Source organism: Phoenix dactylifera, chromosome 10 (genome assembly GCF_051530095.1).
Source record: "Phoenix dactylifera cultivar Ajwa chromosome 10, Ajwa_hap1_PhDact_Kaust_v1.1, whole genome shotgun sequence".
In the NCBI taxonomy this organism is placed as follows: Eukaryota; Viridiplantae; Streptophyta; class Magnoliopsida; order Arecales; family Arecaceae; genus Phoenix; species Phoenix dactylifera.
The window spans coordinates 26,402,331-26,418,018 of NC_143199.1; the positions used below are offsets into that span (position 1 = coordinate 26,402,331).

At 37.9% G+C, this 15,688-nt stretch overlaps 1 protein-coding gene and 1 pseudogene across 1 annotated transcript; one reads left to right on the forward strand and one right to left on the reverse strand.

Moving 5' to 3' along the window:
* Positions 1–1,176: 1,176 nt before the first annotated feature.
* SPO11-2 (sporulation 11-2) lies at positions 1,177–9,836 on the reverse strand. The gene is made up of 11 exons (XM_088705699.2): positions 9,721–9,836; positions 9,507–9,590; positions 8,351–8,480; positions 8,093–8,230; positions 7,918–8,006; positions 7,543–7,671; positions 7,372–7,466; positions 3,797–3,859; positions 3,639–3,715; positions 3,433–3,560; positions 1,177–1,431 (listed from the first exon to the last, which is right to left on the reverse strand). The coding sequence occupies exons 1-11, from the start codon at positions 9,799–9,801 to the stop codon at positions 1,297–1,299; spliced, it is 1,149 nt and encodes a 382-aa protein (XP_088561825.2). The 5' UTR covers positions 9,802–9,836; the 3' UTR covers positions 1,177–1,296.
* Positions 9,837–12,084: 2,248 nt separating this feature from the next.
* Positions 12,085–13,219, forward strand: LOC103710738 (septum site-determining protein minD homolog, chloroplastic pseudogene; annotated as a pseudogene).
* Positions 13,220–15,688: the final 2,469 nt, after the last annotated feature.

Sequence of the window (15,688 nt, forward strand, 5' to 3'; positions counted from 1 at the left end):
ATCACTTATTCAGGCAGTATAGAGTAAGTGGTAGCTCCAATTGAACAATGACCAATCTGAGTATGGATATTTAGGCTTAGCATGGCTGGATCCATTTCCATCCTACTGGGGAATTCACCTTGCCATTTACATATGGTATATAACCAGGTGCACCGCAGGCATCAATAATTACCCAGTACCCAAGAATCTAATAAAGCTAGAGTATCTTTGAACTCACCATAGAAAATGAGATGAAGAGGACTTTGGATGTTCAAATTACCTTTACATGATGTGTGCCCATCATAATCCCCAAAGTGCTAGTTTTCTAGGCCTGTTATTTTTACACGATAGCTTCAAGGGAAATAGTTGGCCTGACAATGAAAGATTACGAATAAATAAATTTGCTTAAATGAACGATACTTAAATACCCCCATTCCAATGCATGGGACCGATTGCATTAGGTATCTTTGTAAAGTATCACTAAATACTTGTTGGATATACCATGAAATGATACATTTTGTTAATTTTATTGCTTGGAGAGTTTGATAGATGTTTCATTCCACAAAAGTACAAAACAAAACAAAATAAACAAGAACTGTTGTTATTTTGGCTTGTTTTCGTCTTAAGCAAATGCTTATAAGGTCTTCTAATACAATGTTAGAATAACTCTGAGAAGCCTCTTTGCTCAAGCTTTGAGAAATGTCTTGTACCAACCCATGTGTCTCAAGTCTTCTATGGCTTAAACATTTGAGGATGGCCTTTATCTGTAAGTGTGATATTACTGCTATTCAGCTCATTGTTTCCTGTTGATGATGTTACTCGGTATTGCAACAAAGAAAACATTGTCCACAACATTGATCTCAACTTCCAATCATCAAAGGGGCATAGCATTATGCCATATTTAAGTAACGATGAAAAATATTTAAGGGTTAGAAAGTAAAGCTAAATAATTTTCTTTTATCATGACTAGCAATGACGAGCACAAGATAGGCAGTCACCTACAGCTTGTTGTATCTCATACAACATAATCAAATTTGAGAACAAAAGAGACTTATTAATGGGAAATAGTATAAAAGCACCTTTCTTACAAGCAATGAAAGCAATTAAAATTCTGACAATGTGTTTACCATATAATATGATTAACATGCCTAGCTTCTAAGATCCATCATCTAACCGGTACTCAACTGATTCCTCTTCTCGACATTAACTCTCAAATAAATTTTATATATTCAACCACATTCAAGTCAAAAAGAGAAAAGAACAGTGCATTCTGATGCCATGAAATTTAAAAGGTAACCACAAATTAGCATAGTTTCATCAAATATAATCGGATTGTACAATCTTCCCTGCAATATATTTCCCCAAGAAATCAAAACCATGGCAGTACAGAGCCTCAATTTCCACCTTGTGGCCCATCTCAACCATCATTGTCAACTCTGCTGCATAGGGCTCCTTCAAAATAAACAAATTAATGCCATTAAAATCATTTTTAGCTTTTAAACAGCTGAAGCAACATCTGAAAAATCATAATGTCATAAGACTTCTTGTGAGTTACTTGCAATGGTAGCTGTGCTAACTTAGAAGGAATTTTACATTGAAATTAAAGAATCTGTAGAAATTTATGGAATATATCCCATATTTTAAAACCAAAAATATATAGGACATTGTGTTTTCAAAAAAAAAGTGTTGCAATATTGAAACGTAAAATACATCCAAAAGGGGAGGTTTACACTGAGGTTTATTACTTCTGATGATATAGCATTGCGATTGCTGCAAATATATTTGCAGTTTACCCTTCTTTTAATCAGATAGTTATAGGTTTGCACTCTGGCATTGCCCAACTAACCCACATCTCTCCCTTTCAGAGAGGCTGTTGCTGCTATATTTGTTGAATGCTGTCCCTTAAATTTCTAATCTAGCAAAGTGATGGCTCAACGAAAGCATTATGCAGTCACCATGCTTTACCAACTTTATGAGATTAGATCAAAGACAATGACAGGGACAAAAACAACAGCAACAGTAACAAAATAACCGTTTGCAACAGAAGGTCAGCACACTGGGGAATAGATCTTTAGGCGAGGCAATGGGTCCAATCAGAAGCAGTGGATCATACTAGAGATCTGAGTACTCGAGTAGGAAGCCAGTCCACAAGATCAACAAAAAGCTTGGTTGAAGGGAACATTCATCGAGTTAAAGAGTCAAGAAAAATACATGAGTGCTGCTTTCAGTAGGAACAGTTCGTGTTTGTACTGACACGCTACTAAAGAGAAATCTGGCTACCCTGTCATGAAAGTGTGAAGCACTTTTAAGGAAAAGAGAGGCTGACTTTGACAGTGGGTTAGGAAACTCTAGAATATGTAGGTTCCTTTTATCAAATTTGAGTAAATTCTTGAAAAGTAATATGCAAAAACAATACAACTTGGAAGAGACATATCTTTTGATCTCTAAATGACAGCAAACATGTAGCTATGTGGTATGGAGAGGTGCATGGCACCGTTATCTGGGACTAAATGTGCAAACAGTGATAAATTTAATGAAGTTGTTCCATGGTTTAACGGCAAATAAAATAATCCTTAGCACTTGAAGGGCACATAATAGTATGAGTCTCCTCTGGAATATTTCATCAAAATGAAAAGGATGACCTCTGACATGTAATAAATAAATAAATTTTATAGTTAGATGAGTGTTAAAAGAAAGATGTATATGGTTCTTGACTATAACAATTATACTAAGAATTCCTAATCAATGAAGTCTAAATCTTTCAAGCTGTTCTAAATCCACACTATGTTTCTTAAACTCTATTATAATTTCCAATTGGTACATATAATGTCTCCTCAGTGCACCATATAAGAAAAACCTCAGTTCTTATGACATGCCAATAATTCAGAAGAGAAATTAGAAATAAATGTATCACGAAAATATTTCAAAGAATGCAGGTACTGTAGAAAGAAGTATGTACGAAAGGAGACAATTAAAGTGAGGCCAGCTGGAGTAACGGAGACCATTGTCCAGTCAAGACATTATCATCATCGGCAACGAAACAAAATTTATGGATTTGACATGAATGGATACAAAGCTGATTTTAGGAGCTTAATGAAGACTAAAACTTAGTCTTTAAGCCTTATAGGCCTTGGTCTTATTCTTTGAGCGATTAATGAGGGCCATGTAGTTTTTATTTTCTTTTTCATATTAAGTATTCTACTTAGTCAATTAAAAAACATACTGCATGGTAGAAAGCAACAACAGAAACAAAAAGACAGCCAACTTTTACACATATTAGGAAACCAGCAAGTTGGGATGCATAGTGAGTGTAAATAATTAGAAGCCTGGGATTTTTCATGTGAGATTTATAATTTATAAGATAAAATATGCTCTAACTTCACCTATACTATTTTTAAATATATGTAAAATATACAATATTCACTAAAGAGAACTCTGCAATTAATTGTCTACCTGCAGCAACTTAGATGACATCAAGCTTTTGGCTATTTGTAGATCACGCGGCTTCAGTTGGACCAATGAATGTTGAGGTACAAGCTGCAGATCATCTCCTCGTAGTCCAAGCCATTTAACATTGCAAGCTGCAAGAGAGAACTGATAGCCACTTATTTCATCCCCATCTGTATAATTTGATTAAACATGATCTATGGAGTAAGTACCATATCTGTATGATTCCAAACCCATAGTTGTGCTTCCAAACTTATAGGTGCATAGTATTGCCAGCCCTGCTGGGTTCCTGCAAAAACCTTTTGTTTATTATATGTCAAATGATTCTGGTATCTATCCCATGGCACGGTCAAAGGGCAAGGGGTTCCACCAATCCACCAATGCCAAAACTGGCAAGTCTGGAAAATTCTGGTTTAGTCGATGTAGAATAAACCTGTTTTATATTAATTATCATGAAAAACAATCAGTAGTAAAACATTTAGACTGTCTATCAAAGTCAAAAATTATCAATAATAGAACTCATACTTTCAAGCAATGATACTACCCAGAACATTAATGACTTACATAAAAGTGCTGAAAGTATAGCATACAGACATAAATATTTTGCATGCACCTAAACATTAAATTCATGATGTGTATGTGATGTCCAGATTATTGAAACTCATCCAACATTGTCCTGGAAGCTCCATGTCTCTGACCCAAATTGTGATAGATCTGCACCAAATTACAGACAAATAATAACTTGCTTTGCACATCTGGTTGATTCAAAGTAGCCTAGTTCTCAGTCCACTGTATGCCAATTTGCCACCCGTAGTGAAAATTCTTGCTTACGTTTAACCCCCTATTGTGCTACATTTCTTAACCATCATATTCAAATAAACAAGATTGGACCCTGATTATACACTAGATACAACCAGAATAGGAAATTATTGATATCCTTATGTTTCGGTTTATCATAATCTACAAGATTATTTCCTCAACAATGTACCAATCATGACATTGTACAAGGTGTCAATGAATTCCGAATGGTGCAGAGAAATTATTGGCAGCAAGCAGCAGGATTTAGCTGATCCTAGAATCTTATTGGAGGAGAAGAGAAGGTTAAAATAGGAAGAAAAAAATTGTATCTTTGCGTTTTGCAAGTTCCACTGCAAGAAAAAACAATACCAATTCATAAAAATTATAGAAACACAAAGTGGCCATAACCCAGGAGTTGCACTCTTCTTCCACCAGGAGGAAGTTTTTCCCCCAACACCTCAGAAGGTGTTTCCAACTTTCCATGGGTGTGAGGCACGAGTTATTTACATTGACCGGAAGATTGCCACCTTTTCTTAACAATCCAAGATTAACCATATAGTAGGTAACTAGGTATATTTTTCAAGAAACCCATATGTTAGGTTGGTTGCTTGCCAAATGATAACTATCAAAAGTAGATCAACGAGGCACCATTTTTTCAAGGTAACCTAAAGAACATCCCCATTTGATAAAAAGCACATCATTGTCATCTTGACTCTAGAAAAAATGGCGCTTATAGAGTCAGCAACAAATATCCAATGAATGGTTGAGGCACTTGTAGATAGATACGGACCAGGGAGACAATGTTTTTAACAGTATGATTTTCATGAGCAAATCAAAGCAGAACTTGTTTTGTTTCCCTTCAAAAGAGGCAAATGGACCCAGAGTTAGAGAACGTCAACAATGCAACAGTAGGCTTAGCAACAAGAACATCCCATGAAAAGTTTGAAACTCTTACCAACCCAAACAGGACTAGAATATTTCAACAAAATGTCCCTACATTACGTGTCAATTTTAGCAGCTCTAAGCTACAGAATGAATCAGTTGCAAAAATATGTAGTTTTATATCTGTGTAGTAAAAGCAACAGATGTTCATCATCTTCATGCAGCTAAACTACTTATCCTCACATAAAATTTCTTATGGGCTGAATCAGAATTGAGTTTAATAAAACAACCATGTGTTTTCCCTAGCAACATGACCTGTTGTAATGCATCTCATGATTCAGTTTGACATTTCAATTGTCAATGGCAAAAGATCTTCTTAAATGATGTGAATTCCAGTTATCCAAAAGTGTGATGGCAACATCCTCTTTAATATAAAAGAGTAGTTTGTTACTAAGGAGTACATTTGTTTCCAAACATTTTAGCTGCCTCCTTACATATCAGATATGTTTTACTGGCGGCAAATAGAATTTTAACAAGGACATTAGTCCGATTTTTTGCTTCAGAATAAATACGGTTCATGCATCAGTCTAAGAGGCTAACTTCGTATGTTAGACATCTTTAATAATAAGTTTCTATGTTTTCCTTCAGAAATAACATTGTAGTTTATATATTCTAAATCACTTCAAAATCCCTCCAGATAGATGAAGCTACCTTGCATTTGTAAGCGCTGAACTTTTTCCCATCACTTCATAACACATCTATTAGATAAAAGCCATTTAAACCTAACTCCCACAACATAAATCCTGACTAAGACAGTGAGCTACCTTGCATTTGTAAGTGCTAAACTTTTTCCCATCACTTCATAGCACATCTATTACATAAAAACCATTTAAACCTGACTCCTATAACATAAATCCTGACTTAGACAGTGAGGACTTTACCAAACATAACTGTCCATTTTGATGTTGCATGATGATCAAGTCTTGCAAATGTCAATTCTGTCCATGCTGAACAATCAGGTTATGAGATCTGTTGACTGTTAAGGGCACGAGACAATTTTAAGTAAACATCCTGCTCAATTCCTTTTCTACCTAATAGTGCCCTCCATAAAAGCCTGTACGATAAGCTCAACTACAACACTTCACCTATATTGCCATCCACATGATAGTTCAAACAATAAGCTGGACTAGGAAATTTATATAAAAGGATCAAATCTAACCTACTCCTGACCAAGGCACTAGCATCAATCATGTGCTCTAAATTTAACCCAGTTTTCTTAGCATCATCTAAATTAAAGCTATTAACAGCAGATTTGAAAAAGAAGGTCAGCATTGGAGAAAGTATTACATGTCTAAATGGAGATCTGGACCATGAGTGATGCCCAAAAAGCAGCATACTTTTACTAAAACAAAATTTGAATACTAAATCTTTCATACTGTTCGCACTTCCCAGAATATATATATATATATATATATATATATATATATATATATATATATATATATATTATTTGGAAAAAAATAAAGCTCTAAAATTAATAACATAATCCAATACAACCTGCAAACTTATGGCACAACAAAAAAAGTATTTTGACATTATTCGTCCCAAATACTATTACTAAAGTTGTCAGCATTATTCCCACAGCACGTTTATTTGCAGTGAGCACAGAGTGAAAATTCCATCAACATAGTTATAATTTTAAAAAAAGAGAATCAACAAGCAGGATCATTTGTAATCTCGCAGGATAAATGTATTTACATTTTTATGTTCTGAAAATAAGCATTGAAGAATTACATCCATATGCAGGAAAATTTGTTATAATCATACCTCATGGCCATAGTTTTCACATTCATCTTTTACATGCATAAAAAATATATCAGTTTAAGTTAAAATTTTAAGTCACCTGCTACTAGAAATTGATATGGGTTAAAAAAACAGGATATCATGGTTCATGATATTATTAATCATGTTATCACCGAAACAATAACAAAATTGCTTTGTCACATCTATATGGCGTGAGGCTTAGAGATGAGAAAATGTTCTTAGCAATGTCTATCCCTAGTCAACAAGAGCTTTTTCAGCAACTCTCCACAACTTCACTAAGTTTTCATGTCACCAGTCCTCTCTTCGGACCTTTAGATATATACATGCAAATTTCTATTTGTAGTATTTATCCCCATTGCACATAACTGCCAGCTTAAACAAATTCCAATGAGATAAATTAAGATAGAAGTAGCTATAGCTTTTGTTTTGCTGGCTGGTTACCTTGTTGCAATGTCAGGATATCCTTTAGCTGTGATCAGAATACATGGTATCTGATTGAATAGGCCATCTTCAGCCAACCTTTGAAAAATTGCATCCTATTCAAATCCAATTATCAAAATTAGCTGGGGAAATTGATTGAGATCACAGGTAAACCATAGAATACTAAGCTACCTTCTCTACTATGATAATAAATCGAGCATCTGAACGGAAAACCAGTTTGCTCAACAAATTTAAGTCTCCCGTTATGACATGTCCAGCTTGTCCAAGCACAGAGCAGTCAATGATCTCTTCACCTGGCTCCTTGGTTTTATATTTCATTTCAAACTAATCAGCATGTAACCCATGTGATGCAAATGAAAAGGAGAAGAAATTATATGTGCATTCAATAGCCCATTTAAAGTAATTGTAGCACCTCGTGATTTATGTCAACTGCAATTTGCATTTAGAAAAGATGGACATGATCCCCCATTTACCAACAAAAGGGTTTACATATTATGTTCACTGAAAAAAAAGAGTGACAAAATTTTATCTTAAGACACATTGCACCTGCAACAGTAAGCGCCCAATGATCGCACCTCTGCTGGATGCCATGATACCTAGACTCCGTCGAGTGCAACGAAGCAATGCAACGACATCTAAAATTGGGTAACTGATGAAGTTCAGCCAGGGCATAATTTCATGACCACAAAACACCGCCAAGAAAGGGGAAGGAAATTATAACCTTGCACTGTTCTGTTGACTTGACACTGAGAAGTAAAGAATTCTGGCGAGTCGCTGAGCAACTTATAAAAGAGCTCCCTCTGGGTGACTAGCTTTCCGTGATGCAGAACCCGAAAACACATTTCCATGACCTTCCACACTACAAGTGCATGCATGTCCGTTTGCATGCAATAAGACAAAATAAGCCCACCAAAGCCTAGATAAGAAGCAAACAGGAGGAAAAATGCTCAAGAAGGGGAACAGATGTTGCTCCCATTACCTCTAATGAAGGCCTTGGCATCATTGGCTCTTGTGAGAGACCTCATACAAAAGGAATGAGAAAGGAAGACTGAGGAAACATCACTCAACAGTCCATGACGTAGCCAACTATTATCTGACCTTCTACTAACCTATTGTACCAATGAGGTAATTATGCTTCAAATCATGATTAGGGTAACCGCTCTGGGAAAACTTGTGCAGTATGGTAGGCTGAAATGTCAAGATTAATTTATTTCATGCAAAATCACAAATTTGGCCTCCAGAATTACTCAGCTGAGAGTAAGAGTTAGAATATGGGATATGGAGAAAATTCAGCATAAAGTTTGGAAAGATTCCAGATAATTGAAATTTTAATATTAAAGGAGATGAAAATTTGTGAAATTATCAAAATTCACATTTGCTGATTCGTGTAAAAACAAACATGGAAAGGAAACAGAAGCAACAGAATATTAGCACTGCCTCTGCCAACAACAATATTGACATCATAAATGTGTAATCCATGAATGTTCTACTAATAAATCATGTGCATTTTTTATCATGAATTGTTTTGATAATGAGAATGCCAGAATAATTCACAGGATTGCCTGGCCAATGAAATATTTAAAAGCAATTTAAGAGTTCTTCAACAGTATGGAGCATATCACTTATATAATTTCTTCATACTATACAAAACGAATGAGTGATGTGGTACTCATAACCATAGCTTCTGACTGGTTTGCAAAAGCATCGATGCAGTCACAGTTGATATATATATAGAAAGTAGAATTAAGGGATCTTTTGCTTCAGATTAAAACCAATTACATAGCCAATAACTTGAGATGGCAATCAAATATCTGTTGATCCATAGGTTATTAGCAAGGAAATAATGTTTTAAAGTTTAAACTACAAGATGGACAAATGTTTAGATCATTTCATTTCATGATACGTACAAGAGCAGAGCAATAACGCTAGAGTTGTAAACATAGCTTCCTATTGCTTCACAAGCATCAATACAACCAGAGTTCTCATAAGAATTTAAACTTGGCAACATGAAGCTGGCTTTGCTCGGTATTCCATTAAAATTCAGTGCAATAAACAATCAATTGAACTAAATTACAAGCTACCGACGTTCATCACCACAAGAACCATTTTTGGAGGACTTGAAGGGGGGAAGAGACCAGAGCGAGAGCGGGGATAGCGGGGGTCGGGGAAGTGAGGATCTTGAGGAAATTGAGGACGGCGACTTCGATTCTTGCCCGCACCTGGAGGCGATTCAAAGGGAAAAGTTAGGATTAATCTAAAGAGAGACGGGGAAGAATAAAATGGTGGGGATTCGAGAGCGGCGAATCGAATGGGAGAAGAAGAAATCGAAGAGAGGAACGGATCGAAGACTTCGGAAGGTGAGAGGATCTCGGCGGAGCAAAGGCGCTGATCGGCGTAGAAGAGGGAGGATTTGAGGAGATCTGGTTCCATTGGAGAGCGTTCGAGTTTCGTCGTCTCGGTGCCCGCCAAATGACCGAGCTTGTCGATTTGGAGGGAGATCTCATTTACGTCGGTATTTTTTTTTTATTATTTTCTTGGTGAAAAAACGCATGTGGTTATTACGGATATTGGTTTAAACCAAGATTCGTGGAAGCAAGCCGTTCCGGTATCGATTCAAATCGTGCCGAACTGATACCAAACCTAGAGTGCCGATTTATGAATTGGGGCACACCAGGCTCCAAAATCGGTGCGAATCGGTCGGAACTGTTTTTTATTGGAGAATCAATTCTAGTCTGATTTCGGCTCGGTCGGAACCGTTTTTCATTGAAGAATCAATTTGGTTGGAGATCGGATCGGCTCGGTTCGAGCTACACCGGCAGATTCGATTCGGTTTAGTAATTTTTAATTTAAACTGAGCACCTAATAATTTCTATGCATCTATACAACTATACAATTAAGGGTGCAATAGATCGGATCAGATCCTGAGTGATTCCGATCCGTTCCGATTTTTTGTTTGGATTTTAATTTTGGACTCAGATCCGATCCGGTTGAAGATTGGATCGGATCGAATTGGGTCCGAATCAGATCCGAGTTAGTGTTAGGTTCGGAACCGGAACGGTCCAATTTATTGTGCTTTTGGAAGTGATTTTGAGCAAATCTGATTTGATCATATCATAATTATGGGGTGTTGGGTGACCCATGACTTTGACAGACTTGCGATTGACCTCTAGTCAGATGACCCATGACTTACTAAGTAGTCTACGGGCCAAATTTCATATCACAGCTCCCCTCTCACGAGGACAAAAAAAAATCCCAGACCTTCTTCCAAAATCCAATTCCATTGCAGAAAACTGGCACATGACCCAAATTTTGTTCAGTGTTCCCTCACTTTCTCCCTACAAAAGTTAAAAGAAACAAAAACAAAAAAACAGAAGGAAAAAAAAAACCAGCTGCCGAGACACCAGAGGTATCAACAGTGTAATAGATCGAGAGAGAATCCAGACAAGCCGAGGTTTCTTTGGATTCCGTGAACCTATGCTTATTGCTATTCTTCCACACTTGAACCCTAGTCCCCTTAGGGCTTTTCCCCTCATGCCTTGAAAATCCGCCATAAATTAACTTAAAAATGACCAATAACACAATCTACACACATACACGCACAAAAAAAAAAAAATTCTTTTTTGTTTTTCTCCTTTCTCTCTCTTCGGATCCATTCGAGTTGGATTGGGTCCGTTCGGTAAATCTAAACCCGTTTCTGAAAATGATTCGGATCCAATTTTAGAATCCAACTTGGACCTGCAGGTCTTAAAATTCGGATCGGATCGGATCTACGCAGATCGGGTCGGACGGATCAGATCACGGATCGACCCAACCTATTTACAGCCTTATATATAATACAAAAGTTAAATATTAAACATAAGTTTTTTTTGATTAAGCTCGTCAGCTTTGCCAATAGTCTTGAGTCTGAGCTGTTTGACGCAATAATAGAAAGATACACAATAAAACATGTATCCTGAATTGTCGTTAAAAGAGTCTGTGTTAGATGGTAAAATTTCTAGAAAACTTAGATGACACCCTCCCTCCTCTATAGCCAAATATTACTTATATCTTGACATAAGAAATTTCATGTTTAAATGCATGAGATATAAAATTTGTATCTAAGTAAGCACCTCATATTAGCTACTAAAATCAACTAAAATTCTGTATGCGTGACACATGTGCTTTAATCTAGGTCTCGAATCAATTTGGAGGCTTATATACTAAATAAGAAAAAAATGAGATAGTATATCTCTATAATATAATGAGTTTTTGTTTTTTTTTCTTTATTTATAGTGCCTATCGAGATTCCTCCAACATGATAGGTCTAAAATTCTTATGTGTTGTATGTTGAACTTGGATAGATTTATGAGAACTAAAACTGAACTTAGTATTGGAACTTTTTGTTTATTCTAAAAAAAATAAATATTTTGTAGAACCATCTTATGCTTATTATTTGTAATCAATATTATTGAATGATAAATTAATTTAAACTTAAGTTGGTAAAATGATTTAATAGTTAGTATAATAGTATCTTGGACGTATTGCTTTGGGCATTTGTGGTTCTCAAAAATTTTGGCTTGGATGATTTTCACATATAAAACCTCATTTGGCTATATATATATATTTATATACAAGTAGATTAAGACCGGCAAATGATTCGCCGAAACTCTGGATTCGGCCCGAGTTCCGAAATCCGGTCCATTTCTAGCTTCGCTCTCGCCCCAAATCAAGTCCCCCTCTCCGTCCCTTCGTTCGTCGCACTCTCAGCGGCCATGGCTTCTCCTCTTCCCTCGATCCCCCGCGCCGTCTCCTCCCTCCACTCAATCCTCCCTTCTCCCGTCCTCCTCGGCCCCGAAGCCTCAGGCGCCCGCCGCCGCAGGACTCCCGGAGCCGCCGTCTCCGCCACCTTCCAGTGGAACCGCATGCCCCAGCTCGCCGGCGAGACCCCCCGCGTGGTGGTGGTCACCTCCGGCAAGGAAGGCGTCGGCAAGACCACCACCGCCGCCAACGTCGGCATCTCCCTCGCCCGCTTCGGGTTCTCTGTCGTCGCCGTCGACGCCGACGCCGGCCTCCGCAACCTCGACCTCCTCCTCGGCCTCGGGAACCGCGTCCACTACACGGCCGTCGAGGTCCTCAACGGCGACTGCCGCCTCGACCAGCCCCTCGTCCGCGACCGCCGCTACCCCTCCCTCGAGCTCCTCTGCATCTCCAAGCCCCGCTCTATGTTCCCCCTCGGCTTCGGCGCCAAGGCCCTCACTTGGGTCGTCGACGCCCTCCGCTCGCGCGCTTCGGGCGCCCCTCACTTGGTCCTTATCGACTTCCCTGCTGGCATCGACGCCGGATTCATCACCGCCATCGCCCCTGCCAGTGAGGCCGTGCTCGTGACCACCCCTGACCCGACCGGGTCACTGGCCTCCTCGAGTGCGACGGCATTCGGGACATCAAGATGGTCGTTAACAGGGTCCGCACTGATCTTATGAGAGGGAAGGACATGATGTCGGTGCTCGACGTGCAGGAAATGCTCGGCCTTGCACTGCTTGGGGTCATTACAGAGGACTCAGAGGTGATTAAGAGCACGAATCGAGGATATCCTCTTGTTCTTAACAAGCCTCCAACGGTGGCTGGGCGGGCATTCGAGCAGGCTGCGTGGAGGCTGGTCGAGCAGGATACCATGACTGCAGTGATGGTCGAGGAGGAGCCCAAGAAAAAGGGCTTCTTTTCCTTCTTTGGAGGGTAAAAGGTTTTAAAGTTTTCCAGACTTCTATCATTTGGGAGCAGAGGATTCTGGATCAGGGTTGATTTGATGCAAGCCACGGGGGACGGTCAGATTGCAGATATGGTGAGCAAGCATGATAGTGCACAGTTGGTAGGTAGGATGACTACTTGTCTTTTTCTAATTTTAACTATTCAAGGTGATCTGATTCTTTGTTTGAAATCTAAAGCGGGTTTGTATTTTGCGCTAAAATTCTAATGCCAATAGTCTTGTGGTTTTTTGGTTCTTGTTACAGTTTTTGGTAATTCATCATAGTGTAGTGTAATCAAATGATTGAAAAGGATGGTTTTCTTCCCCCTGATGTGTTGATTTTATATTTTACTTTTAAGACAAACCATACTTAATCTCCCTTTTATTAATGGAAATGGATCTTCTTATGTAGTTCTAAGATTGATGATTTTATTGTCATGGGTTTTTTATGTGGTAAAGCCTATCAATTTGAGCATCCTATTGTACTATCTTGAAAAAGGGGGGGAGCAATGAAGAAAGTATCTCATTGTAGCATGGAGTTCCATTTCACATCGAATCATTGAAATTTTTCTTCTTTTTGAGCGCATGTGTTCTATTGGCACTAAAGAAACACATATACAAAATGTTATTTGCAAAGTTATGTTTGCCGAAATGCTTTAATCTTCAACATGCAGTATTACTTTAATTGCAGTGCGTCATGTATGATTATATATAGATAACTTGTTTATATGGTTCCAATCGGAAGAGAATTTCATTTTCCGGATGGTGGATTGTATGATTTTCCTTTTCATGTGGATTAAGGTATTTAGTTTGTCTCAGGTTTGATTGAAGATTTAGATAGAACAAATCAATTGTGACATAGTAGTTTCCTTTTCATGTGCTCTAATTGTATGTGTCTAGAAGCACTTTTTGAAGTAATATACATCTTATTACTGATTCTATTGTTTATTTATCTGCTAATAATTCCAAAGCCATGTTTAAAGTTTATGCATTGGCATACAAACCTAATTGCGATATAAGGAAAAAAAGTATTATGTTTGTGACATGTTATAAACTATCTCATTAGGATAAATTTAACAATCCCTTGAGAGTACATTAAGCTTTGGTAGTCCATCCTTAAGATACAAAGAACCTTTGTCTTGCCTCCCTAACCATTGCACGATATGTGAAATGGTCTAGAGCAAGTCTCACCTGTACTCATGTAAGAACAAGTAAAGAATATTTTCCATTAAGATTGAGATGAGAGGTGAAGAGAAGGTTCTCTTTTATGTCTTCTGGTTTGTGAGTTTAGCTGGTATATAACCAAAAGTTCGGAGAAGTGGCTGTAGTATAAAAGCAGCCAGGGAACCCTGAGCACCTAGCTGGTAAGAGGGCGCTTATGCAGTTCGAGGAGGAGGAGGAGGAGCAGGTGGAGGAAGAGGAGATAAGAAGTGGAGAAGGCGGAGGAGGATACAAGAAGGGAAAAAAACTAGGCTCTGATGTCTGCTATTTCTGCTTCTTCTTGTTATCTGTAGTTGTTCCATAGCCCTGAAATCTCCTCCCTTCTTCCCAAGTTTAAAGCAAACCAGAGCTTCAACTTTTGATTGAGGAGCTACTTGAGCAGGATTGAACACTCTTGTTTCGCTTGACTCACCTATCCCAAACTGTCCTGCACAAGCTATGCACTTGGCCCAACCCAAACTGCATATGTAGGTTCCAAGGATTATTTCAGGCAGCCTAGGCTCCTACTGTGCATTTCCATAACAACTAGAGCACTGCATTTGCCCATGCAGCAGCATGGAGTACTTTTTCAAACACTGATTAACAATTCTCATTCAATATTACATCTCTCCCAAAAGCCAAATTGTCACAACATCAACCAATGACTGTAAGAAGGAAACAAATGGGTGAATATTATGATGATCCTTGAAGGATAATACCATAATGTACTGACTGTTAAATCTTCAAGAGCAAATAAGACTCGAACAATAGAAAGATTTCAAAAGTGAAATTTGAAATAATTTCAAGGTGAATGTGTTTTAAGTGCATCGGCACCCAAACTGGTGCCTCAAACTAGCTTGTCATGATGCATCTCAGCTTGCTTGATTTGCATGCATGTGAAAATGTTTTTTAATCAAAAGCCAAAGGATTCAACTTCTAGAATCCTTTATATCTTTATAAGGCTGGACAAGTTTTTTTTTTTCTAACATAATGCAGGGATAAAGACATAAGAAAAGGTTCAAAGAAGTATGGTCCCTCCAAGAATTAAAATTCGAGTTCCTTCTTGTAGTTTGAACTTGTAGAAGAAACCCGAACCAAAAGTGGTCAATGACAGTAGATAGCCCATTCGTGTTTGCATACTGGTCAGATACACAAAACAACAGATGTTCGTAAAATAACCAACATGCATTACTATTGAAACTCCGACAATCTTAGGCAAGCCAAAAATTAATTCATGGGGATGGAGTGCCAAATCTCAATTTTTACTCTTGAGGGCATTTGCAAGGCACCTTGAACTGAACATCGTTCTTTATTGTTGACTGATTTGCCATAAATTTTTAACATCAACCTAGGTAGATAAATCATCATAAATTTGGCATAAAAACCAATGATCTT